This window comes from Sinocyclocheilus anshuiensis, unplaced genomic scaffold (assembly GCF_001515605.1).
Source record: "Sinocyclocheilus anshuiensis isolate Anshui unplaced genomic scaffold, SAMN03320099.WGS_v1.1 scaffold355, whole genome shotgun sequence".
Classification (NCBI taxonomy): Eukaryota; Metazoa; Chordata; class Actinopteri; order Cypriniformes; family Cyprinidae; genus Sinocyclocheilus; species Sinocyclocheilus anshuiensis.
The window spans coordinates 1,245,628-1,273,090 of NW_015549571.1; the positions used below are offsets into that span (position 1 = coordinate 1,245,628).

Here is a 27,463-nt window from a genome sequence, read left to right on the forward strand (position 1 = left end):
AGAGTAGAGGAAAAAATCCATTCCATCCACTTAGTTAACAAGTAAGAAAGTCAACAGACCCATTTAAAAACTGTTTATAATAAATTTGTTTGTAGCTAGGGATGGTCCACCTATTTTAGTGGTAAAAAATAGTCTTTTTTTTTTTTACATCAGCAAATATTACAGTGATTTACTAAAGGATCAAGTTACCATGAGACTCTACTCAGCTCCAACATAGATTTAAGACTGATAATAACGTATTCCACTGACCTGTTAAGACAAGACTTTATACAAACATGAGCGTAAATCATTGATTTTGAGCTGTTCTGTAAATCTTGCTCCCCAATAAGCTTCAAAGGCAAAACATTTTAAAGCTGCACTTTGACACGACAAGAATGCACTGCTCATGTGTCAGAGAGGCACAGCCTGCTCATCTCACTGATCATATCAGCAGAACCTGACAGAGAAACAGACGGACACAGAGAGGACATAAAGCGTTTGCTTGAAAGGTTGCCATGACAAAGGAACACTCAAAAAAGAAGAAAGAGGAGTCCTAGACAAATGCCTATCTGCATTTTAGGGCCTTGTGTGGTTGCTGCAGCGAGCCTGTAATCACTGCTGTGCCACGCTGGCTCTTGTGTACAAACCGCAGCAGCAGAGCACACTCACAGGTGGGGATCGGATGGGTTTGCTATGGGAAGAAACAGTTATGCCCCTATCATCACAGCACTAGAACCATGCAACACAGTTTACAGTTCCAACAAAATCTAGATACAATGATAAAATATCAAAAACAACAGTATCACCGAAATTATTTAAAAGTACGAGTTATTCCTCTCTGAAAGTACTGTTTTTTAAGGATATACAGTATATCTCTTCACATTCACAATTATAAATAGGCCCCCAAAAGTATCTGAACACTTCAGCCACACAAAAATGTGAATGTCACTGCGTTAATTCAAAACATGCTGTACACGAGAACATACTTAACTTGTGGTGTGTGTTCACATGTGGTCTACTATTGTATGTCATCTAAATCTTAGATTTTTCATTTTAGTCCCTAAAAATGCACTATAGATGGATGGATGGATGGATGGATGGATGGATGGATGGATGGATAGATAGATAGATAGATAGATAGATAGTTTTTACCTCCCTAAATCTTCTGCAGTGCACTTGTAATAGTCATTAAAATGTATGTATTCTATCAGCCTAGACCAAAGTACTACTGGCTTTATTGTGATTAATGATCACAGCAGGCTTACAGTGTCATCAGTGATCTGAGTCCATTCATAAAATATCAGTTAGCATCTGTGAGGATGTAAATAGTCATTCTGTTGATCTTGTTAAATGCGGAGGAGGGTGGAGGGCCTGTGTAAAGTGCTCATCAGATAACTGGAACGAGGGAGCAGGAAATGCCAGCAATCCGACAGCCCTTGACACACGTCGTCATCTCTGCATTAATAAACAAACTCAAAACCAGAAGCAGAAGCAGAGCCCTTCAACGCTTTCAAAACACACTCTGCTACTATCAGTAGGTCAAGAAAACGTGTGCCTCTTAAAAACCCTCAGATCTTGCTGTGCTACTTTCTGATGAAACTGAATGCTAGTCTTTCATATTCCACAGGTATATGCTATATAATAGTTGATCCCTTCAGGGAAAAACCAACCACTGAAATCACTTGAGGTCAAACAGACCACCAAACCTCTACATTACCTGCCAGGACATATGAGGAAAGCTCGATTATTATGTGGGTTTTGCGTATGACTGTAATTTTGTATATAAGAACATTTGTCTCTTGTTTTCGGTTTACTTCCCCCTTTTCTTTCATTGTTTATTCCCGGTGGTTTTTCAGTGGCAGTTTTCTGAAATATAAGCTGTTTGCTCACCAGGGAACTGACTTCAGTCTCACACAGACACACTAAAGACAGCAAAAGCATCTGTTAATACTATAAATGGAAAACCCAAAATAAAGACTTTTAAATGCTACCCTAAATTAAGTTCTTCTCATACATCATCATTATTCAGAAACTTTTACAGTTTTTTATTTGTTTTGGTGCAATTTTCACTAGCAATTTGTACATTTTCAAAACTCTTAATATATAACAGATCATCAAAAATGCACTTTTATCAAACATTTCAGTGTTTACAGTTGCATTGGTCCAAAATCAGAAAATATCCTTTTGTTTTCACAACACAAAAAAGTGTCTCATCTACGTAAATATTTCATTCACAGTAATTGCACTGTGATGCTATTACTACAAAACTTTTCAATTGCCTCTTTTTTTCTCGTTCAGTTTAATACGTTCGTCTTAAATCCAACTGATATTAATGGTTAATCAGTGTATCGTTTGGCAAATCTATACATTTCTATAGACATAGTTTCTGTAGAACTGCATGGTTTGCAATTCCCGAAATGGGTAACTAAGTATTATGAATTATTGTTAATGTGAGGTAAGTGTATTTTCTAATGGGCCTGTATTACTGTAACAACTTTAATTCAGCAACATGGCTGATTTGAAACATGCAATTGAATGAAATGATTGTAAAAGTCAGCATGAAATCAAAATTGACTTTATTTACTTTATTAGCGCACATTGCTAGTCTTTATGTGAACAATTAATCCGTGCAAGTTAATCCGCTGAAAAAATTGTTAGTCTTGGTAATCTTTAATCAAAATCTGAACATTTACTTCCGCTCTGGAATTGCATTCCTTCTCTGATGACGTCAGTTTGACGTCTTGGGCAGAATATCCTTAATTGGGTCATATGATGCTGCTGAACATTATTTTGTGTATTTGGTCTAATGAAATGTGTTTATGCGGTTTAAGGTTCAAAAAACACATTATTTTCCACATACTGTACATTATTGTTTCTCCTCTATGCCCCGCCTTTCTGAAACGCGTCGATTTTTACAAAGCTCATCGGTCTTAAAAAGACCTTGTGTTTTGAAGAAATGGCTATGTGGACTGAAAATACTATATATATATATAGATTGACCAGCAGTGTTACAAGCGTGATCAGTTTGGATTTTTGCAAAATTTCTGAAAATGTACACCTTTCATGTAAAAACTGCACCAAAACAAGAAAACAACAACAACAACAACTGTATTACCCCCTGTGACATACTCAGGTCTTACTGAGCCAGTGAACTGGAGGAAACATTAGACAGACATCTGTGAACAGAGCTGCCACATCACCCTGACACCGAAACACACATGCTTTGTATTCAGAGACAGAACTGAACTAATGTTTCTTTCACCAAGATAAATGTTTATTTCAGCTCAAGTTGAGATAACTGAATCACTGTGACAACAGTAAACATTCTCACTGCAATCTGAACTCAGCTTTGACCTTCGAACTTTTGTAATATTTACATCCATAATCACCACAATACATATTAAGGGTGACACAAATTCAAATTAAAGGCCAATCAATATTATTAAACATCTGATCACCTCGATTATTAAGCGTGGTTCAGCCCTACACTATAACCTACATGTTTATTTTAATTAATGGCTCATCATAGAAAGGCCATTAATGATTTCAATTAGTCCTAAAATAACAATTATGAATAATGCATAAATTTAAAAAGTATGTAAGAATTAAAGCAATTAAATTGATGTAAAATTAAACACAATTTTACATTTAATTAAAATAAATTCAATTAAATTGTTAAATGAAATTATTACATTGAATCAAATTTAAAATTTAATTAAATGTCACATTAATTTAAAATGTAAATACGTACATATTTATTAAACTGAATTAAATGAACAATTAAATAAAAATTTAAATTAATACAAATTTAAATACTTACATATTTTAACTTGCTGGTTATCAATAGGCTACATTTTCTTACTTTTTAACAAGCGTTCTCGACCTGCCCAGGAAACTGAATAAATCATACTATTGCGAAGGTTTGGCTAATTAATAGTAATTAGGATTCCTAACTGGAAGGGTTTCCTAGTAACGTCATAGGGACCTAATTAATATTCATTAGATAAACCTTCGTCATAGTAGAATCAGCAAATTCACAGTCGGGAAGGGCGTTGGGTTTAATAGCAGCCCTGGAATGCCAGATAGAGCAGGTCTGAAGTGTGTGTGTGTGTGTGTGTGTCTGTGTGTGTGTGCGTGTAGTTGAACAGGGAAGAGAGACGCTGGAGTTGCGCGCGTGCGTGTGTGTGTGTGTGTGTGTGTGTGTGCGTGTAGTTGAACAGGGAAGAGAGACGCTGGAGTTGCTGTGTGTGTGTGTGTGTGTGTGTAGTTGAACAGGGAAGAGAGACACTGGAGTTGCGTAGGGAAGTTCGATTCTTTTGGCGAATCGATTCGTTTGGACTGTTCATTTCAGACAGCTAATAAAACGATTCACCAGTCATAGCACTCAGCAGTGTTCCCAGAAGCACATCTTAAATAATAATTTGGTTAAATATAAAATCCAGAAAGGTATAAACTTTCGGTCTTTTGGGTTGAATTGCATGATATCCCATTACAACCCATGTCTTACCCAGTCTCATGTTTATTCTCAAAACAAAGTAAATAACTACAAATACAAACAAAATAAATGAATCAATGAATATACACCCTGAATAAGGTCTATTCTATTTATTGCGTATTTATGTGTTCCAGTTTGATTTTGTCATTCGGTTTGACACCCTTTCTATAGCTATTTAATTGTCCAGATACATTTTTTTCTATACCTGCTCGAAAAGTGTGTCAAATGTGGCTTGTTTATTTGTTTCAATAAAGTTTCACTCTCATACAAGAAGGTTCTTGAATCATTTAAACCGAATCGTTAAAACGAACGGACTCAAACGAACGATTCATTCTCGAATCGATTCGGACAGCACTACGTTGGAGAACCATGGCGGAGAAACAAATGACATGCTTAGGGACCTAAATTACACAGAGCAGAAGAACCGGCGCCCGTGGACGGTGAGATATCCGTGGAGGTAAGAGAAGTAGATGGCTTGATTGTTGCAGAAGCTGTAATTGTTTGTAACTCGATTGCCGAAACTTTATTTGGATCATTTGTTGGAACTTATGCTGAGCTATTGTTCCGCGGCGAGTCCCACTGGAGCAGCTTTAGTGGGTTTGTGGGCAGGTTTAACACCGACCGCGGTAGTTCTTCTTGATTATTTGAAGAACATTATTTAATCTAGTTTTGAGTTTTTGAATAGTATCTTAAAGTGCTGAGACTCTGTCAGGTATTGATCCCTGAATTAACGGAGACCAATGGATCTGCCTGCAAATCACTGTAGGAAAGTTTTGATCCGAGTTGAAAAGTTTCTTTGATCAAGGAGACGAGTTAGTGTGTACATTATATCTTTCTAACAAAAGAGCGCCGGAATCAAGTTTTACATGCTTGTGCTTTGTTAAAGTGTAAACGCCATCGCTTCAGTTCAAAATGTTGCATTGCTTCTGTTCTTTTCAGATGAGTGCGGGGGGATTCGATACAATGTATCAGAGTGACCCTGAAGGGCGCATGCCATTGTCCGATTGAGGATACAGGACCACGGACCTAAAATACAGTTTTAACGTTGAACACTTTGAAAGTCATTGAAAATGATCAGAGCAGAGAGCAAGGGTGAACGCACCCTGCGGAGTGCGTCCCCGCATAGAAATGCGTACAAGTCGGACTTCCACTCCATTAAGTGCTCTTTTGATGGCACCAAATCCGACAGCGAGGCCAACTCTTATGCTAATGGAGCCAGCGACCCCCGGGAGGACACCAGAGGGAGGCCGTTTGGCAACCGGGTCAACAAAATAAAGAACATTTTCCTGCAAATGGACGGCCAGCAACCGCCGGAGAGTCAGGAACCGGCTCACAAAACAGATGCATCTTCTCCTGTATCGCCAGTGTCCAAATTCCCGGTCAGCACTCACAAAACTTGCCTCAGTAGCGCCAACAACCAAGAGCCGCAAAACGCAGACAGAACTCCAAAGGGAGAGGAAGTCGAGATAGATAAAGTCGCCCTGGCGGAAAAATTTTCAGTTACCAGAAAGCTATTTGAGAGAGGGGTAAAAGAGCAGCCTGGCACAGAGAGGCCGGGGCCCGACAGCGTTTCTACTCGCCTGTCCCAGGGGAAGGTTCCTGAGGAGGGGCGTGGGGCCCGGAGGTCCTTTGGATCTTCTGAGAATAGCAGTAGTAGTGTCATCAAAAGCCCGACGTCACCCGTGAGGAGTGCCCCAGAGGAAAGGAGGGACATTGAGCACTTGAAACAGGTCAACAGACTGTCACTTAACGCCGGGCCTATTTCCAAGCGGTTGGAGAACTTCATTGTGGATGGCGACAAAGAAGAGTCAGTGCAAAGTCCTGAGAAACTGAGCAGCCCTACTGAGCGCTCGCTGCCATCACCTCTACGAGGGAGTTTCCAAAAACCCAGCTCGCCTGGTGCTGATCCAGCACACAAACCTACGTCCCCAAACTCTGACAAACTCTCGCCTAAAACCGACTCCAGCAGCCCTCTGTTCAAGTCCATCAGCCCGATTTCATACAAACCCACCTCTCCGACCAGCAGAAGCCCCGGCGAGCCTCTTTCTCCCAATGCTCAAAGCCCGGTTAAGCGTTCGCCGTCATCAGGAAATGACTCGGTGAAAGACTCCACGACAAATGAACCACCTCAACTTAGTAGTACTCCTGCGAAAGATCTCAAAGCTTCACCCTCTGCCAGCAGCATATGTAAACGGCCCTGGAGTCCGGAGGAACCAAAAAGCGAAAACCACATAATTCGCAGTCCATCTAGGGACATATATCAAGAGAACGCCGCACAATGTCTGGACCCTACTGGTGCAGGAGTGGTACGGGCCGAGCTGGTAGTGGTCCAGAACGAGTCTTCAGAAAGCGAGGAGAACGATGAAGAGTTTTTGGAGGAGGTGAGGCTGCAAAGGGAACTTAAATCGGAGGCGCCGAGAAAAGATGTGACTGACTCTCTGCAGGTGTCATCACCTCAAAACCATACAGAGGACAAACAGCTGGAGAAGGATGCATGTGTATCAACAGAGCTGGAGAAAGAGGAACCAAATCAAGAAGAAGAAGAGGAGGAGGAGGAGATCATCCAAAAGAGGAGTAGCTGTCATGAAGATGATGATGAGGAGAGTGAGCAGGAAGATCCAGATGAATGCGGGAAAACGTCTCCGGTGTTTTACAGTTTTGAGAACGCAGCGTTTGTGGATGATAAGGAACCGGTTCAGGATCAGCAGGATGAGGAGGATGAAGATGAGGTCTATGAGAAGTATGATGAAGCTCCTGGTTTGTCTGAGGATGAGGAAGGGCCTCCAAGAAGGAAAATCAGATTCTCCACTGAGCCGATACGGGTAAGCAATATCATTGTGGAAAAAAATAATAATAAAAATAAATATATATGTATATGTATATAAATGTACTGTATATGTATATATATATGTACTGTATCTGTATATATATGTGTGTGTGTGTGTGTGTGTGTGTCCCTGGACCACAAAACCAGTCTTAAGTGTCAATTTTTCAAAATTGAGATTTATATATCATCTGAAAGCTGAATAAATAAGCTTTTTCATTGATGTATGGTTTGTTAGGATCGGACAATATTTGGCTGAGATAAAACTATTTGAAAATCTGGAATCTGAGGGTGCAAAAAAAATCAAAATATTGAGAAAATTGCCTTTAAAGTTGTCCAAATGAAGTTCTTAGCAATGCATATTTACAATTACATATTTACAAAATATCTTCATGAAACATGATCTTTACTTAATAACCTAATGATTTTTGGCATAAAAGAAAAATCTATAATTTTGACCCATACAATGTATTTTTGGCTATTTGCTACATATATCCCCGTGCAATTTAAGATGATAGTTAGCTGAAAATTCAGCATTTCACTTCTGTGTCTCATTTCACATGTCTGTGGTTTGGAATGCAAAATCTGCTTTTGTTTTGAATTTGATTATTAGAAAAACACTTAATTTACGGTTTAAGAGCACTCAGACACGTCACTGTGGCTTTGGAAAGGAGATGGTTTGGGGACATTTCAAGCTGTCTGTGAGGCCCGGGGTCAAAGCTCTCACAACAGTTGGGCAACAGAGAGGCTCATTGCAGAACATTTGTTTGGGGGTTGAAAAGGGGGAATATTTTTAGAAATAGTGTTGACGTGATTCACTGAGGCACAGAGGGCTGACCTGAAATGCGGATGGTAAATAGAACAGAAAAGTATGCTGGCACAGAATAGATCCATGTTTTACAAGCAATGCTGATAGTACAGTGCTCCTCAGAACAGCCTTCAGTTAAAAAGCCAATTGAGTGAATCTTACAAAGCCTGTGAACAACATGTCTGGGTCATATCTGAGCCTAAAAAAAGGTAGAAAATTATGATATGGGATGGGGCTATTTAATATTGTCATTATTTAATGAAAGTTTTTGGTTGCTAAACTTCTTCACACACCTTCAATCTTCATTTCGATCTCTCTCTGTCTCTCTCATCATGTGTAGCCTACATGTACAATGCTCCATGAGATCTTAACTTTTAATCAAAACTGTTGATTGAAGAAAATGTGGTGCTGCTTGTGCAAAAACAACCTCTACATTGCTAAGGAGTGTTTTTGTCACTGCAGTTACTACGGTGTTCTGGGTGATTGCCTTGTGGTTTTTAGGGTGTTCTTGGCATAGATATGTAGGCATAGATGCTTTATTAGTGGTTGTTTCTATGGGCTGCTGTAGGTAAGCCGTCTGTCATATTGGAAATGTCAAAGCTGGTCTGTGAACACTTGAGAGCACGTTGACTGCATTTGCAACTGTAGGTATACACAAGTATGAATATCTATGTCTACAATAGACATAAGTAGATGATTTTGCTAAACTAACACCACAAAACAATACGAAGCCATTAGCTAACACATTAAAAAGTTACCATAATTTAAAAACCTGTAGCAGATTGAGTTAATGCATGTTAAAAACACAAACCAACACATTCTTACCTGTGCAAGTTTATCCCATTTTTGGGGAATTTAAATTTTGGCGGTTTTACAACCAGAGGCTGTGGAATTTTGTGGGCTTGTGGCAACCATACCAGCAAAAGATCCCACCATAGACCTTTAATCAGGGTAGCACCATATTTAAACCTTAAATGCATGAATGTTTTGCCAATCATTGTTACATATATTACAGTCTTTAGCAACCCGGACTTATCAACCCGATCTCATGGCAATTCATACATATTTTACGAGGTGGCTAATTCATACAATTTCGTATGACCTCACTCGTATGAATTTGTACAAATGACCTAACCCCGCCCCTAAACCTACCCATCACTGGGGTCTAGACAAATCGTACAAAATCGTACAGTTGAGGTCGTACAAATTCCTACGAATTAGCCACCTCATAAAATATGTACGAATTGGTCGTGAGATAGCGTTGGATCTATATATCTAACACGGATGGATCTCTAACTGCTGCAATAGTGTACAATTCTCCTGATATTTTAATAACAATTACAAAAGAATAAAATAAAGCCTATTTCGTTACCTTTTGAAACTTGGATGGGGGTTCAGTTTGAGCAGATGACTCGACGTCTGACTCATATTTGTAATTTCAAGCATATTTTCAAAACGATCATTTTCAACTTCTTCAAAATCAGTATTTTGATCACTGGCAGCTTATTCACCACATCCACCATAAAATGACAGTGACAAATATTTCATTGCATACAGTAATTGCAGTTCAGTTTTTGCTGATTTGATGATATTTTTTTGTTTTATGCCTGTGGTAATTATGAGTGAAACATCACATCGAGTAACAAAACATTGAGGAATAAATGTGAATTGCACTTATTGAGTCATCAGATATTTAATTTTTATTGCACAGGAAAAATATTATATACTATATATACTATTATATACCTTGGGTCGCTAGCAACCCTATACATGTTTTACAAAAAATTAATGGGAAACACATTCTTTTATCATTAATTTTTTTTTCTTGTTGTATTGTTTATAATGAATACATACTAAGAAAGTTGATGTCTGAAAGTTGATACCGACTGTTCACATGCGACTTTCAGGAGACACAACCAAAGTTTTGTGAGTTGTAAAAATTGCATGTGATTTTATAACCTTCATAGAGTGCTTGCCATTGTACAGAATGTAAGTCCGTTCCTCACAGCCTCGTTTTCATCCGCATAAAATTCAGTATAGTGTCTACCTTCACTGTAGAAGGTCTAGATGTCTGTGTAACATGCTAGTATGTTAAAGTCACTGATGTATGACTAATGATAATAAATGATGAACCTTTTGTCTCAACCTTTGTAGGACCCACCTCACACTTACTCTCTTTTGCTCTCTGTTTATCCTCTCTTATTTCTCTGTGATTGTGAAATGAAGGTATGTAACTGTGTAAACAGGTCTTGTCCTGGCTTGAGGCAGGTATTTTTCCACCATTGTGTTTCATCTCGGTCTTAACATGTTGAGCTAAAGAGTTGTTGCATTGTTGCTGTGAATGTGGGTTCATAACTGGGTATTCAAACGCTTCCCACATGACTGGTCGGAGTTTTTAATGAACAGGTTTGGTGAAGCTGTATAAATGAAACATGATAAAGACCTGGCAAGCTGCATCTCTGGTGCATTTGAGGCAGGAAACAGGAGATCTGTCTGGTTCCTACATCAGAGTGAAAGAGATTTTATCCTCTGGTTGTAGTTTACAAGGCATTTGTTGTAACTGGCATGCGTAGTTGAATGTAGTATGTAATGAGTGTCATTAAACGGGGCAGAAATCAACTATGAGTGATTTATAGATTTGATTTGGGAGAACTTAACTCTGTGTGTGTCCACTGGTCTGCTGCTTTGAGGTATGTCTGAAAATTATGCAGCAGTATGGTTGGTCTTCAGTGTACTCTGATTGATTGCTTTCAGTACACAGTCAATAAATCATATATTTATTGTTGTACACTTTTAATTTCCATAACTTCTGGGACTTTAAAAAGGTCCACATTTTGATAAGAACGTTATGATAACCATGTTAATGTTAATGTTAGTTACCGAAGTGCCTCCTGTTACTGTTTTGAAATAGTTTGACAATAAGCAATGTTCATGGGACAATGGCATCGCCACATATCGAAGAGTTTTTAAATGTATTAAAATAGTTGCAAAAAGCAAGGTACTGCCAAAAATCGCATAATAGCCAAATCTCAAAATGAAACATCATGCACCTTTTTAACACGTAAAGTAACAAAATTTTGGATTTAGTACAAAGTCATATCACACAGGATTATGATCATTTATGTTATTGTTCATTGGTGTAACTTCCAAGTTTGTGAGTTTTCAGCAGCTTGTGGTATCTCTAAAGGGTTAGTTCACCCAAAAATTAAAATTATCATTTACTCAGCTTCATGTCATTTCCAACCCAGACTTTCATGCATCTTCGAAACACAAATGAAGATATTTTAAATGAAGCCTGACAGATTTCTGTCCCTCCATTTAAAGTCCATTCACTCTTCAAAAAGTTAATGAAGGCATCGTAAATGTAATTCATATGAATCCACATCCTCCGAAGAGACATGATATGATGAACAGATTGAAATTAGGCTTTTATTCACATATAAACATCGATCAACACACATAGAGCACAACAAATATGGTAAACTCATGTTCAGACATGCTTGACAAGCACAAAGCAATAAGGTTCCCTATCGATACTTCATTCGTACTGCGTCGCTAGACGCTTATGGGGAAAAACTACTTTTTCTCAGAGGACTGAAAACACAGTGTAACTGCATAGCCATTGGTTCGTGCAGTGATTATAAAACGAACTAATGGCTCTGCAGCGGTGCTGCACGAGCCTATGGCGGTGAAGCCCGCCAGAATGGGCGGGGCCATCTGGCTATATAAGCGGGCATTTCGCCATAGGATCTCAGATCAATTCTCCTTCAGCGACGACGATCTTCCCTTCGCTGACCTTCAGGACTTGAAGATGCTCGCCGTAGAAACGCCTCGCTGCGGATAGAAGCTGCCGTCTCTTCTGCGCCCTCTCGCTGCTCCACCTGGTCTTCAAGCTGCTCAGCGACCAGCGCAGACGCCAGCTCGTCCCCTGCTGCCATCTGGTGAACCTAAAAAAGCGAATTTCTCACTAAAAGAGCACCGGCGTTGTTTCAAATGCTGCGCCGTTATTGCACGTCATGCAGTATTGCACTGCACGATGGTGACGGCACGATGCTTGGGTAAGCCCCATGCGGAAGCCGCTCTGACCGAGATGGATTGTTCACATTGTGTGAACATGAGTCTCGCTACTCTGCGCGCTCGGATCGCTTTCTTTTTAGAGAGAGAATCCTCCCTTCGTGCCCTTCCGTTTTCTTCCTCCCAGGGATCTGTGAGGAAAAAACAGCGTGGCAATCGGCTGATGCGAGCAACATGGTCTCGTTCCGTACCATAGAGAACGAGCTATTAGATGACAGCATGTCTCTAATAGCATCAGATGCGGAGATGTCGGGCTCTATTGCTGACCCTGCCCCTTCATCGTCTGCTGAGCCCAGTGACTCTAAGCCAGGGATAGATGCCGAACTTTTCCGCATCCTCTCTAAGGCAGTTGAGGAACTGGGATTGGAGTGGTCTACGTTTTTCCCGGAGGTCCATAATGAGCTTACGAAGTCGTGGCGTGCTCCTTACTCGGCCCGCCTTCGCTCTAACTCTTCTTCTGCTCTCTCCTCAGTGGATGGCGCTGAAGAAAAGGGTTACGAGAGGATGCCTCCTCTCGACGAGGCAGTGGCTACGCACCTTTGCCCGCCCACTGCCATTGGATGGAAAGCGAAGGTCGCTCACCCCTCCAAACCTTGCAGGATGACTTCTGCCCTCGCTGGACGAGCATATTCCTCTGCCGGGCAGGCCGCCTCAGCCCTAACATGGCTGTGCTCCAGGTCTTTCAGGCCAAACTCTTCCAGGCCATGGATGAGTCAGGACCTGATGCCACAGCTTTCAGGGAGCTGCGCGGCGCTACAGACCTGGCTCTAAGGGCTACCAAGGCCACAGCGCAGGCCATAGGGAAGTCAATGGCCAATCTAGTGGTGCTGGAGCGCCACTTATGGCTAAACCTCACCGAGATTAAGCAGGCTGACAAGGTTCCCTTCCTCGACTCCCCGGTCTCCCCCACAGGGCTGTTTGGACCTGCCGTCGAGGGATTTGCAGAGCGATTCACCATGGCTCAGAAGTCATCCCAGGCCATGCGACACTTCTTGCTGAAACGCTCCAGCTCTGCAACAGCCACCAGTCACCCCAAGCCTGCTCCTGCACAGCAGCCAGCTAAAGCTGCGCCGTCGCCCACTCAGCCTGCTCAAAAGCCTGAGCCCCGACAGCGCTCCCGCTCAGCCAGACGCTATCTCTTTCCAAAGCGCCAAAGACCCCGGCCCAAGCTGAACTTGGACCCTGCGCCCCCGGCATCGTCCTGATCCGCTGGAAAGGAAGAGGAAGGGGCAAAGTCTCGCAAGTGCCGGACCACCCCCGAAATGCCCTCTGTCGTGCCCAGCACTCCATTCAGTTCTGGCTGCCAGTGGCAGTATGTTTGTTCCAGAAATTGTTGTGAATCACGGGCCCGTTCAAAAAGTGCCCTCACACATCCGCTGTGATAGCGAGAAAAATAAAAAACAAACATTTTCAAAAAGAAAGCAAATTTCCTCTTCCAGTTATCATTAATTCGACTCACCACCCGAATTAATCCAACCCCTTGTCACACGGGCCGAGGCCTGGTGGGCCATCCCCGGAGTGTCTCATTGGGTTCTGGGGATTATAGAACGAGGTTATTCACTTCAATACGCTCGAAGACCCCCGCGGTTCAACGGCATGGTCTCCACCTCAGTGCACAGCAGGAACGCTCACATTCTGCGAGCCGAGGTAAAGCATTTGCTGGCAAAAGGAGCCGTAGAAACAGTTCCACCAGCTCAGAGCAAGTCAGGGTTCTACAGCCGTTACTTCCTCGTCCCCAAAAAGGATGGCGGTCTGCGGCCCATCCTCGAACTCAGAAGCCTGAACCGTGCCCTCATGAAACGGCCGTTCAGAATGACTACACTGAAGCAGATCCTCTCGCAAATCCGCCCAGGGGACTGGTTCTTTTCGCTGGATCTGAAAGATGCTTACTTTCACATCCAGATAGCCCCCCCATCACATCTCATTCTTGAGATTCGCCTTCGAGGGAGTGGCTTATCAATACATGGTCCTGCCCTTCGGGCTCTCTCTGGCTCCCCGCACTTTTATGAAGTGCATGGACGCGGTCCTCTCAGACAGATGGGAATCCATATCCTGAATTACCTCGACGACTGGCTCGTTTTAGCACTGGCCCCCTGCAAGGACACATCAACTGCCTCGAATTGACAGCAGTATGTCGAGCTCTTCAGACCTTCTTGCCAGTCCTGAAGGGACACCACGTGCTAGTCCGATCAGACAGCATGACGGTGGTGTCATATATAAATCGCCAAGGCGGGCTCACCTCGAAACGCCTTTTTTAAATGGTAAAATGCCTCTTGGAATGGGCACATCTCAACCTGCATTCATTGAGGGCAGCTCATGTACCTGACGTACTGAACCAAGGAGCAGACATGCTATCTCGGAGCAACGTCTCCTCAGAGGAGTGGATGCTCCACCCACAGACGGTTCAGAAAATCTGGGAGATCTTTGGCAAGGCAGAGGTCGACCTCTTCGCCTCAAAAGACAACTTATTTTTCAAAGAACGAGGACGCGTTGGCCCACGAATGGCCCAACCTCCTCCTATATGCTTTTCCCCTGATTGCCCTGATGATAACATGTGACACATCGGTGATATTGTCCTACTTACAAGAGCTGTTGGAAGGGCTGCTCCTCTTCCACGCTCAAAGTCTGTGTGGCAGCTATAGCAGCTTCTCACGCTCCTATAGCTGGACAGTCGGTGGGCCGGAACAACCTTGTTGTCTGTTTCCTGAGGGGATCCAGGAGGCTCCATCCGCCCCGGCCCCTCATGGTCCCTACATGGGATCTACCCACGGTCCTGAGGGCCCTTAAAGGCTCCCCCTTTGAGCCACTCCAGTCTGCGAGCTTAAAAACACTGTCGCTGAAGACCACTCTGCTGCTGGCGCTAGCATCGGTTAAGCGAGTAGGTGACTTGCAGTCTCTCTCGGTAAGCCCTGTCTGTCTTGAGTTTGGGCCCAACGACTCCAAAGTCGTCCTAAAGCCAAGACATGGGTATGTCCCTAAAGTGCTCTACACGCCGTTTAGAGCCCAGGTTATTACTCTCTCTGCGCTTCCTCCTTCTGAGGAGGACCAGGAGTTTAACTTTCTCTGGCCAGTTAGGGCATTGAGAATTTACATCGAGGGTTTCTCGATGGTTAGTTGACGCTATCACACTAGCTTACTCCTCCCTGGGCCTTCAGAGGCGTGGCCTCTTCCTGGGCGTGGACTCTAGTGGTGTGTCCATGGCAGACATCTGTGCGGCGGCCGGCTGGGCCTCGCCATCCACCTTTGCCAGGTTCTATAAATTGGATGTTCCGGCCTTGCAGGCCCGGATTTTATCTGCTTAAGGTGGCACAGACCTGTCTAAGCGGTCTAAGTCTCAGGCTCTGCCTGACTCTTCAAGAACGCTCTTGGCCCTATTACTAGTGCTGAGGCTGTACATACGACCGTTGGAACGATTATCTGAAGGCTGGGCTGACCTCAATGAGTTCAGCCCTCTTGCCTCCTGCAGGGCTCACCCTGCGCATAATTGGTCCCTCTGAGCCTTTTTCGCTCAAGGCCAGTTCATATCAGTCGTTTCTCTCTCATGGCACAGCGTGATTGTATTGGTTCCCCATAAGCGTCTAGCGACGCAGTACGAGTGAAGTATCGATAGGGAACGTACTCGGTTACTTTCGTAACTTCGGTTCCCTGAGATATGGGAACGAGTACTGCGTTCCTTGCCGTGCCATGACGCTGCACGACTCAGTGTCGTCGCTTCAGTCGAATTGACCTGAGATCCTATGGCGAAATGCCTGCTTATATAGCCAGATGGCCCCGTCCATTCTGGCGGGCTCTGGCGGGCTTCACCGACTAAAGTCCTAAAATCCTAAATTAAATCTGCTCAATTGCCCATCATATAAAATAACTATGTCTCTTCAGATAAAATATTCATATGGATCTCTATGTGAACCTTTTGAAATGTGAAAGTTTTGGTTACGTGGACTTTCAATGTAGGGAAAAACCACTTCAGCTGTGTTCCAAAGATGAACTAAAGCCTCTTGTGTTTGGAACAACATGAGGATGAGTAAATTATGACAGAATTTTCATTTTTGGATGACCTACCCCTTTAACAGATAAACACAGAGCATTCAGACATTGCTGTGGTCCTGTGAACTGCTCTAGCGAACATCAACACACACTGCAGACGGTCTGGTCAGTGGTCTGTGGGCCGCTGTAAAAGTTTAGTTATATTTTGGAGATGATCTTTGACAGCACCCGCCTTCATATTTAGTCATTAAATGTGTCCTCAGCTGCGATGGATCTTTTATGGCTTCATTTCAAAATATTGAAATTACACCACAAGTCTGTTGTATGTCCGCTTCAGGAAAGTATTTTTGGAGCTTGACTCAGCTGTGATTTATCTGCTGATAAAGGATTTATGTTTTCTAAGATTTTACAAGTTCACTTTTAATAGTGCTGCAGTGTGTGGACTGTGTTTTTTTGTGGTATATTAATGATTATGCATCTTTTCAGCCTCACTGTCAAAATGCTTGCTACAGATGCAAAAACGCAGAAAATCGAACCTGATCCAAATTTTATTATGACGGACGAAAATTTCGGACTCAGTGTGCAATGACGTTTAACCAGTGGTTTCCTGTGAACACTGAAAGTGTAAATGCTATACAACCAGACACAATCACAGGGCCCTATGAATCCAATCATACAAATGTAATTCACAGGATAATGTGGAATTTCACAGAATGTGTCATTTTGGCTAAATCAAAAGTGGCGCTGTACTCTCAAATCGCAGTTTAGACTAGTGTCTGTGAATATTAAAATGCAAAAACACTACTATTTAACATCTTACATTTTAAAAAGGTTGATTAAAGTGTTAATGTTTTATATGTAATGTTGCAATTTAAAATGTTTCATGTTTTTATAATCCATTTTGTAGTTATAAACCCAGAAAAAGGAAAACAGACAACAAAATGTCTGACAAAATATTTCAAATAAAAATGGTGTTATATAAAAAAATTTAAATAAAATATGAAAATCATGACTTTTTATTAATTCAATCAGACATGCTTTTTGACTATTAAAATTTAAACCATTAAAATTAAATCCAGAAAAAAGTAAAATAAAACAGAATTTGGTAGAAGTAAATTGAATTTCATAGGCCCCTAAAAATACAATTTTTGTTAAACTTGTAATAAGTTGTTGTTAAATTGTCTAATTAATTGAAATCACTTATACCTGCTTTTTGTTTTACTAAAATTAAAATGTAACCATTAAAACACGAGAAAACATGAGAAACATTAAAAAATGAGAGAGCGGGAAAAAAAATCAAATGTAACTTGGGAAAAAATAAAATTAATCAAACTAAAATAAAAATAAGTCTAATAAAGATTTCATAGGGCCCAACAATCACAGCCAAGTTTGCCATTTATTGTACATGAATTTTGCACCAATGATGCTTCACTGGAGGCGGAGCCAGCCAGCACATAGAAACCACCATGCGACAGACAGAACTCTTGTTACAGCAGCAGCTGGTTAGGACAGAAACTCATTAATATGCAAGAGAGAGCTCAAATTATTGTCACACATGGTTAAGACACATTGGCAGCTCTATATAGTTTACAGATGGTTTGATGCATATTGCACACAAAAATGGCAAGAGCGACAGTCGCAATCTCCACTCTGATCGGCTGAACTGCTGGCTGCTCTTGCAATAGTCTGGCAACTTGAGTTTTGTTTCAATCCAGCCTCAGTCGAGGAAGTCCCGTGTTCCAGAGAGGGAGGATGCAGGGCAGGGTCTCACGGTAACCTGAGCCTGTCCTGTAGAGGAAGAGAGACGGAGAGACCGAGTGTGAGAAAGAGAGACACTCTTTGTTCAGCAGACCGTGCAGACAGAGTGAAATAACTCCCTTGATCACTGTCTTCTGTCAGATGTCTCTGCAGCTTCTGAAGTCATTGTCATCTACAAAAGGCCACATTCTGCACCTTTTTAGCAGTTTATTGTTTTCTGAGAAGTCCACCTACAATGTGACTCAAGATTTCAGCAAAAGCAGTCGTACTTTACTTTTTAAACTTAGTTTCCACCTTCTTTCTGACTTTGATTTAACAGGGCAGTTTTTGCTACTTTACCTTTAAGAATTATATTTGTAAATACCTCTGTTGTGATTGGATGTTCAGTAAATAAACACAAATATAGCTAACACCATCATGCTTTAGGCAGAGCCAGGTTGACAATATCAGTTTATGTTCTGCCCACAGAAGGTCATAATAACTCATAATAAGGTATCTGTGGTTTGGGATTGGCCAGTACACTAGCCCTGTCCCTTAGTTACAGTTGCTAAGCTTGTCAAACTGTATTACTGCCACTTGTTATGCCTCTGGCAAATATGTACAAAGAGCTGATAGGATTAAGTGAATTATCCAAGGAATTACTAATGATTAACTGTGTATTTATGTCTGTTATTTTAATCTCATCTACCGGTTTGTCATAGAAGGCTTCATCTAGAAACCTGAAACTGGACAAAGAAATGTTTTGAATCAGTTTTCTGTAAGAATGTGTATACTGTGGTGTGTAATGTTGTAGGTAGGGGTGTAACGGTACACAAACATGACGGTTGAGGACATACCTTGGTTTTGACATCACAGTTTGGTATGGTCGGTTCTTAAACAATGGTTTACTGAACAAATTGCTTTTTCTTTAAATAAATTCAATTACAATCAAAATTTTCTTTGGGATAAAAAATCTACCTCAGATTCTGCTCTAAACTATAGATAGCCCTTTTACATTACTATAAGGTTACAATTAACAACAGAGCCCAAAATTCAATTACTATTTACTTTTAACTATAATAATTAACACTCAAATAAAAAATGTGTATGCAAACATGTAAATTGCACATGAAATTGAACTTCTAAATTATACAATTTCTATTTGTTGTTGAAATATAATCATTTACACAGTGGCTGTCATAACTTATAAAATATTTATTTAAACTTACATTAAATAATCAAGACATCACTAACAGGTAAAATAAAATATAATAAAGTATATAGTCTAATATTTCTCAAAATGCTCTTCCCTAGACTTCATTTCTCTAGCAAATAACGACGAGCTGTGGACGCTGATGACTTGCCTGAGGTAAATGAACTGCTACGTGACATTTTGTTTACAAGCTGATTTATTGACATCTTTCCGGAATTCAAACACTGATTGAGCGATTACATGAGATGTTCATTCATGTTTATTTCACATTAAAACTAGTAGTAAAGAGGAAGAGATGATCGCGGAGCACCAAAACGGCATTTATTGTCTGAATTTCCTGAAAAATGGAATGATTTGTTCGGTATTTGTTCGGATGTTGAAGTTCTCTGTGGTTGGTTTTTGTGGGAACAAGGTCTTCAAGGTGAATATTGAGGTTTGTCGTCACTTGCTCCTGTAGTTGTTTGGACACAGTCCTTCTTAGTGCTTGATGGTCATTCACTTTTAGGTTTTGCCCGCTATTCTTCTTCACTGACGAAGTCTTGCCATGCTTTGCATATGCAGTCATAATCGTAAAGACTGTTGTTCTTAAAACAGCAGGTTTAAGGTTACATACGCTCCTGCTAAACGGGCTCCCTTCACATTTCCTCGAAATCCCTTCACAAGTGAGACTCTTGTTACTAGCAGGTGTCGACAGTTTTCTATCTCTGCTGACTACTTGTGATCCGATCATCTGAGATGTTAATTCTAGTGCCATAGTAAAGTGCAGACAAGCACCACATAGTCAACAGGTGATGACAGCGTTAATGACACATAGGTAGGTTAGTGCATAGCTTTACTAAGCCGCAGACTGAGTGTTTATAGTATGAAGTAGTCTGTGTGTAACTCATAGCTGCAGGCATCTCAAATACTCACACCACAAATAGTGCCGTATGTGATGATACTTTAAACATTTGTTGGTGGTATGGTGTATTTTTAAATGTGGTGAGATTAGTATATTTGGAGAGTAACAGTTGTCTGTCTGTCTGTCTGTTTCTCATGCTCTCTCTGAAAGTCTGTAGGTGTGTCTGTAATAGTTGAAATCACAGCAGTAGTTGAAGTGCATGGGAGTTTAATCTCTGAACCCCTCTGCCCTTGATTCCCTTTGTTTTAATTCTCTGAACTAGCATGCTTTATGCATTTTTTTTTACATTTTCGACATGACAATAAAGCAATAATGCAATTGGAGCAGTTTTAATAAATAAAATAAAATAGCAATAGTGTCAAAAATAATATAAATATGGGTGGATATGGGTAATAATTTGTACAGTAGGCAGTGTAAAATTAAAGTTCACTGAAGAACTGTGCTTCATTTTCTGCTGTTTTGTGTTCAGTTGAGCATGCACAGCTTTTAAAGAATGCTGTAAAAAATTTATCGTGAGCACAGATTAATACATTCGGCGTGTGCACACTACCTAGTGGACCTTTGTGTTTGAGAACTCAAATCAGTGCTGATGAAAATTACTTTGGGCACAACTTTCAAATTTAAGGCCTGTTCACACCACCATGATGTTCGGTCCAGTTTTTGAAAGTGATTTGCCTATGCAGACCAATGTGATAACACAGCAAACAGGCTGAATGAAAATGCAAATTCACGCTTTGACAGTAGGTGGCATGCATGGAAAAGCAGAAATGCTGTGGTACACAAGGGCTGTATCTGAAATCGCCCCCTATACCCTCATCCACTATTCCCTACATTAGGCCACTAATATAGTTCACTTGAAGGAGTGAATGAAAACGAGTGAGTGAATTCAGACACTGAGTGCACCGGAAGGACTGCCGCTTTTGCATAGTTTGTGCTTGCTGTTTAATAATCATTTAAAACTGGCAGCTCCAGTAGTAAAGGTGCGTTCACGGCATATCGTAATTACCGCAATTACGAGATACTCCTCATAGAACTCGTAATTACAACTTGTGAACTGGGAGTTTTCTGAGAGCTACGGCTTGTACCACGTGACCACTGCACCTCACGCGGAAGCAGAGAAAAATGGCGGCGCTTCCAGTAGTTACATGTAATTAAGCAGTTATTTGAATGAATGAATGAATGAATGAATGATGCATTTATATAGCACTTTTTTATTGTGTATTGCTGTACACCCAAAGCGCTTTACAATCATGTGGGGGGGGTCTCTCCTCAACCACCACCAGTGTGCAGCATCCACCTGGATGATATTATTTCATAATATTTATGTTTTAAAATTTGTGTAATTGACTTTTGCCAATGTAGATGTCTTCATACAAAAGTAATGTGAACCTAAAACGAAAGACATGCAGCACAGAGTTCGATATAAAGGCTATCCATGCAATAACCAAAAGAAGTAATTATAAAGTGTAATAATAGCGCATCGTTATTACTACACTTACCGTCTTCCGGCATTTTGGAGAGTACCACGACGCACGCGTGCGTAATCAGTGTTGTTTACGTTCGGTATGCGTGCGTTTTCTCCTGAACATAAACAACGCTGATTACGTTGATTACGTTCTAGCGCGCGCATGCATCGTGGTACTCCCCTAAATGCCGGAAGACGGTAAGTCAGGGAGAAGAATTGTTGAATAAATTGTTATTTTTGTTTTCTTTGCGCACAAAAAGTATTCTCGTAACTGATGTCACATGAACAGTATACCGACGTCCTTGCTATGTTTCTGGGTCTGGGAACATTGCAGCTACGTTGCTGTCTATGGGAGGGTCAGAGAGCACTCAGATTTCATTAAAAATATCTTAATTTGTGTTCCGAAGATGAACGAAGGTCTTGCGGGTTTGAAACGACATGAAAAGGAGTAATTAATGCCAGAATTTTCATTTTGGGGTGAACTAACCCTTTAATTCCAAATTAAATTCCATTTCACACACATCAGCATTACATATAACATTACATTACATTTAGTCATTTAGCAGACACTTTTATCCAAAACGACTTACAAATGAGGACAATGGAAGCAATCAAAATCAACAAAAGAGCAATGATATACAAGTGCTAAGACAAGTCTCAGTTAGCTTAACGCAGCACACATAGCAAGGTTTTTTTTAGATTATATAATAAATAAAAAGAAAACGGATAGAATAGAAAAAGAATAGAGCAAGCTAGTGTTAGAGGCCTTTTTTGCTTTTGTTAATTGTATAATAAATGAAAAGAAAACAAATAGATAGAATACAAAAAGATTAGAGAAGCTAGTGTTAGTTTTTTTTTTTTTTAAAGAAAACAAGCAGTTAGTAAATGAATAGAGCGCAAACAGATAGAATAGAATTGGAATAGAGAGTGCTAGAGTTAGAGGGTCAAATAAAGATGGAAGAGATGTGTTTTTAGCCGATTCTTGAAGATGGCTGAGGACTCAGCTGCTCGGACTGAGTTGGGCAGGTCATTCATGTGTGGTATAGCTGAAATTGTCTGTTTTTTTTTTCAGTTTATTGAGGATATCCGGCTGGCATTTGCAATGCATTTTCTATAAAGCTGCTGTATTTTGAAATGAGCTATACAAAATAAATGTGGGGAAAAAAAAGTGTTTATGAAATACGAGAGTGCAGAGACAAGAGAGAAATGGTTTCGAAACGAATTTGTTCTATGCTATTTACTGTCACTTAGACTCCAAAACTCCAAATTGTAGTTTTATATAACACGATTCTCATTGGGGTTTTTGTCACAGTGCAATAGAAAAAAGATTAGTTTAAAAAAACAAACAAACATTGCAATGGCATGCAAATGCTTGTCATTCTAAACAGATGCATTAACAGACGTCTATTCAAATTAAAATGTTCATTGCACCGAATTTTCACACCAAACATTCTTCTTGTTGTGAAGAAGCCTTACATTTCTATGGTATTTTGCTCTCTAGAAATGGCTTGGATCCCTAAACCTATATGGAAATAAGTCTTTTTTGCACATCTTAATGTCCTCCAGTTGAAAACTGTTAAGTTGTACAGCAAAAACTGAGATGATGAAAAATAATAATAATGATAATAATAATGATAATAATAATAATAATAATAATAAAATGCATTCAACAATTTTAACAAAAATGAGTAAATTAAATAAGTAACATTAATTCAAGTAACTAATGTTGATAAAATAGGACTTAAAGTGCTAATGAACAAGTTTCTGAGTGTTTCTCTTTGTCTTGGCGAGTAAGGATATTTCCTTCATCCTCCTCACACACGTCTTGTTGTTATATTTAGCAACACAAGGTGTCTTTGAATGTGCATTTGTGTGCTGTCGTGTCCTGGACGGGGCGTTGTAGCATTAGTGTGTGTCACGTGTGATCATGAAGTGCACCTGCCGTGCGCTCCACTCACTCCAAGAAGTTCAGCAGCCTCTCCTCAAAGCTACACAAAAGTCTGAACAAACACACAGGTGTGGCGCTAGCGTGGGAATACTCGTGTTTCTGTGACACACATCAGCCGACACCTGAGGAATACAACTTGCTCGCGCTCTGAAAAAATGTTTTGAAGAAAACTGGCTCACTGTACATTACGTAGGGCGCTTCTTCTTTGAGTTGTTTCCTTCTGTGCACAGAGAGACCAAGCGATCTGTATAAGATCAGTTTTTTTGTAACCAAGTCACAACCCTAGGATTAGGATAGAGAAGTGGAGTTTGTCTGATGGCACTGCAGAAATGGGTCGTCTAAATATTCATGGTTAGAGAGTCAAGATAATACACTTGTTTCATTTCCTTGTTGAAATCAGTTTCCAGCTGCTTCTCTGAAGGCAGTGAACTGAGCAGCTTTAGAAATGCATCATGCTATAATAAGTGTGACCATGCAAAATGCATGCACATATTTAAAATGATACATCATCAGTAGCAGTTCACTTCTGCAGTTTTAGATGGATTGTGTTCATAGCAACAGGGATCAAACCAGAGATCACATAGGGCCCTAGGATGTTTACGATGAGGAAAACATGGAATGGAATTCCACGTTATACAGAAAATGTAACAGAATTTGTAAAACTGGGATGAATAAATGAAAGAATCACTATACGGACTGTCTGTGAATATTATACTGCAATGTCATTTTTTTTTGTCTGTGTTTTAATTTGAACAGTAAACCTCTATTGTGTGTGGCACTTTTTCTTGCGCAAAAAAAAAAAATTGTTACATTTTAAAATAAATTTCAAATTAATCAAATTGTCACATTTTTTGCATTTATTGAAAATATACCATTAAATCATAAAACACAGAATACAGAAGAATTAAAACAGACAAAAGATATTTAAAAAAATAAATAAATAAATAAAATAAAATGCATTTCACAAGACAATTTTATTTTATTTTATAAAAATACATTTTTATAATTAAAATTTTAATACATTGTTAAATTGTTAAACAAGGAATTTGGGGTTAAAATAAAACAGATTTTATAGGGCACTAAAAATATTAGCTATTTTTTCTTTTATACTGCAGGGTTGATTTGGTCTCCAGTGTGTGTAAGATCTTTCTGACACATTCATCTGAAATTGATGTGCTATTCTCATGTTGTTTCTTTGAGGAACTGTATCTCTTCACAATAATACAGTGGCCATGACGTATTTAAACTCTTCAGTCTCACTGAATGTACAGTCTATGCTCTAGATACATAATATGAGTGTGTCATCTGCCCTCAAATGCTGCAGGGTCTTTTTTCTTCAGTATCTTCACGTTTCTTCATAATCTTTGCTCTATCTTTGAATCAGCTGTTATTTTGGTGATTTTTTTAGTAAATGTATGAGTCAGTTCTCCAAGTTCACACAGGTGTTCTAGCACAGGAACCACAGGTGTAGTTCATCATCACGATCAACTAACATTTTACAAACACAAAGTGTCTCAAATTTGCCTTAATTTTGACCATTATTATTTAGCATCTTGAGAAACATTTGAATTTTTTTTCCCAAATAAACCTTGTTTGATATTTTGTTAAATACAGTGACTTTAATGCATTCAAATACTTTCTGGAACTACAGCGAGTTAAAAAATACTGACCAGGTGGAGTGTATAGCCCACAGCAAATTAATAATAAGAGAAAAGAAAAAAAAAAGCGAAACTTTATTCATTACGTGGATTTGGTCAACCTTGGGTTGCTTTTAAATGTGCTTCCTGAATGAATGAATGAATGAATGAATGAATGGCTAATAAGTGCTGCATGGGTCTGGTTCAGTGCTGCTTTTCTTTGTCACATTCATGACATGTGCTGACAATCAGTCAAATGTTAAACAGCAGCAAACGGGGTGTTTAAATTGGTCAGAAAGAATGTAGCATATATGAATTGCCTGTTGTCACTAATTGCTAAATCAGCTCCGTTATGACGGGTGGAATTCAATCAGAATTGTGTGTTGTAAATTCACAGGAGTGTGTGCGGTGGTGTTGAGGTGAAGATGTAGAAGTGCACTGCTTATGTTAATTACTGTACTGCTAATTGACACTTTCCTTGAGTGGTGTACAAATTAATGTCACACTGAAAACAAAATGGACAATCATTATTTTTATGGAATAATTAATTAGATAGCATTTATTGCACAAAAATTATGATTGATTTGTTCAAGCATGCCATGTAAAAAATGTTTTTTTTCAAATTCCAATTAAGTGTTTATTTAGATTGTTCTATGGTTGGCTCACTGTTTCAATAACAAACACCATTCAATTAGAATTTTTTATTTTTTTTTATACTATGCATTTTTTCTTCTTTGTGGTCATGTGTGTTAATGTGACTCTTACTGTTTGTATTCACGTATGTGTGCAGCCTGTAGGGTTTGTTGGCTAATATACAGTATATGCATACAGTATGTGTGTGTTCCCTCCTCTCACGCAAGCGTGTTAGTATGTCCTGAGCAGGAGTTGAGTTAGCTTTACTTCACCCAGCTTGTATGTGTAAGAAATGTTTTTTTTAGATTAAAGAAGTTGAACAGTAATTATTAACTTTGAAGAGAGAAATGGAGACATAACAGGGAAAGACTGGTGTGGTGTTCCAAAAAAAAAAAGAGGGTTCTAAAACTCCAGACAGGTATCAAGTAATGCATCAAAAAGCACTTTTATGCAATTTTTATGATGATCCCTATAGTCTTCTGTAGTCACTTTGTGTGAGGAAAGTGTTTAGGGCCCTATGATTTCTGTGATTCTGAAAACGCAGATGGATTTCAATTAATATGACATGCTTAATAATGATTGATAAAAGTAATTTAACCATTAAATCAGAGTCTAGGAAAAAAATAATAATAATAAAATGGAATCTAGAAAGATTTAAAAGGAAAAAAAAAAAACGTATTTAATAGGGCCCTATTCGTCCACATTTGTTAATAACTGAAAATCAACTTCCATAGTCCTCAAATCTTATACATGCTTCTGCACATTTTCTTAAATACTGTAATTTTGTGTATACAGTATGTGTATATTTATCAGGACCTTTATGTGCATGGTTCGTAGGCGAGTCAGCGGCAGCGCGTGAAGCCAGCAGAGAAAAAGGTACTCCTCTCAGAAAACGTACAAAAAAGATCATTTTAGATGTTTAATTACTATTTGGAGCTTTGGGATTACTAGACGAGGGCTTAATGATCTCATTTTTGTGAAAACCTGAAATTCGATCAAAATCGTCATTTTTCACTTTTTTTTGTTGTGGTCTGTAGCTCAAAATTAGCCTGTGCGCATTCACACTTATTTTGTCAGCACAGGTCACATATATTTTGAATTCAAAACGGTAAGATTTGAGAGTAGTTTGCATCACAGGGTATTACTGCCGATCGTTTAACATTTCTATGGTAATGCACTTGTCAAATATTAAATGTTTAGCTACTTCTTACATTGCCCTCTTTCACTCTTAAAACTGAAGCATTGTGATTAAAGGGTTAGTTCACCCAAAAATGAAAATTAGGCTGTGTATCACTCACCTCCGAGGCATCCTAGGTGTATATGACTTTCTTCTTTCAGACGAATCCAGTTGGAGTTATATTAAAAATTGTCTTTGATCTTTCAAGCTGTTTAATGGCACTCAGCGGGTGTTGCAGTGCTTCAGTCCAAAAGAAGTGAAATAAAAAGCGCCCATCCATAAAAAAAAAAAATAATAATAATAATCACTTTAAAGTAGCTTGCGCCAACAGTCCTACTCGGAAGCAACTCTGGGCGGATTTACAAATCCTCGTTTTGTACTTCTAATTAGTGACCGTTGTTTTGTTTTGATCTCTCCGCTGCGTTTCCGCGTGCGTCACTTCTGAGCGGCGCATGCGCAACGCCGACGTCTTAAGTCATCCGCCCGGAGCTGCTTCTGTTTACAACAGTGAGTACAAGCTAGATTAAAGTGATTATTACATTTTAAATATGGTTATTTTTCTTACAAAAATGCATCGATTCGCTACAG

At 39.8% G+C, this 27,463-nt stretch overlaps 1 protein-coding gene across 4 annotated transcripts in view; it reads left to right on the plus strand.

The window, feature by feature from the left end:
* Window positions 1-4,824: 4,824 nt before the first annotated feature.
* Window positions 4,825-27,463, plus strand: part of LOC107657395 (neurabin-1-like) — a 52,678-nt gene continuing 30,039 nt past the window's right edge. For all 4 annotated transcript variants that reach the window (XR_001630680.1, XM_016445445.1, XM_016445446.1 and 1 more), the window contains exons 1-2: window positions 4,825-4,931; window positions 5,414-7,296. Coding sequence is in view for 3 of the 4 variants with exons in the window: in XM_016445445.1 (XP_016300931.1) it covers window positions 5,545-7,296 (1,752 nt within the window). In the remaining variant the exon portion in view is untranslated. The remainder of the gene's footprint in view (window positions 4,932-5,413; window positions 7,297-27,463) is intronic.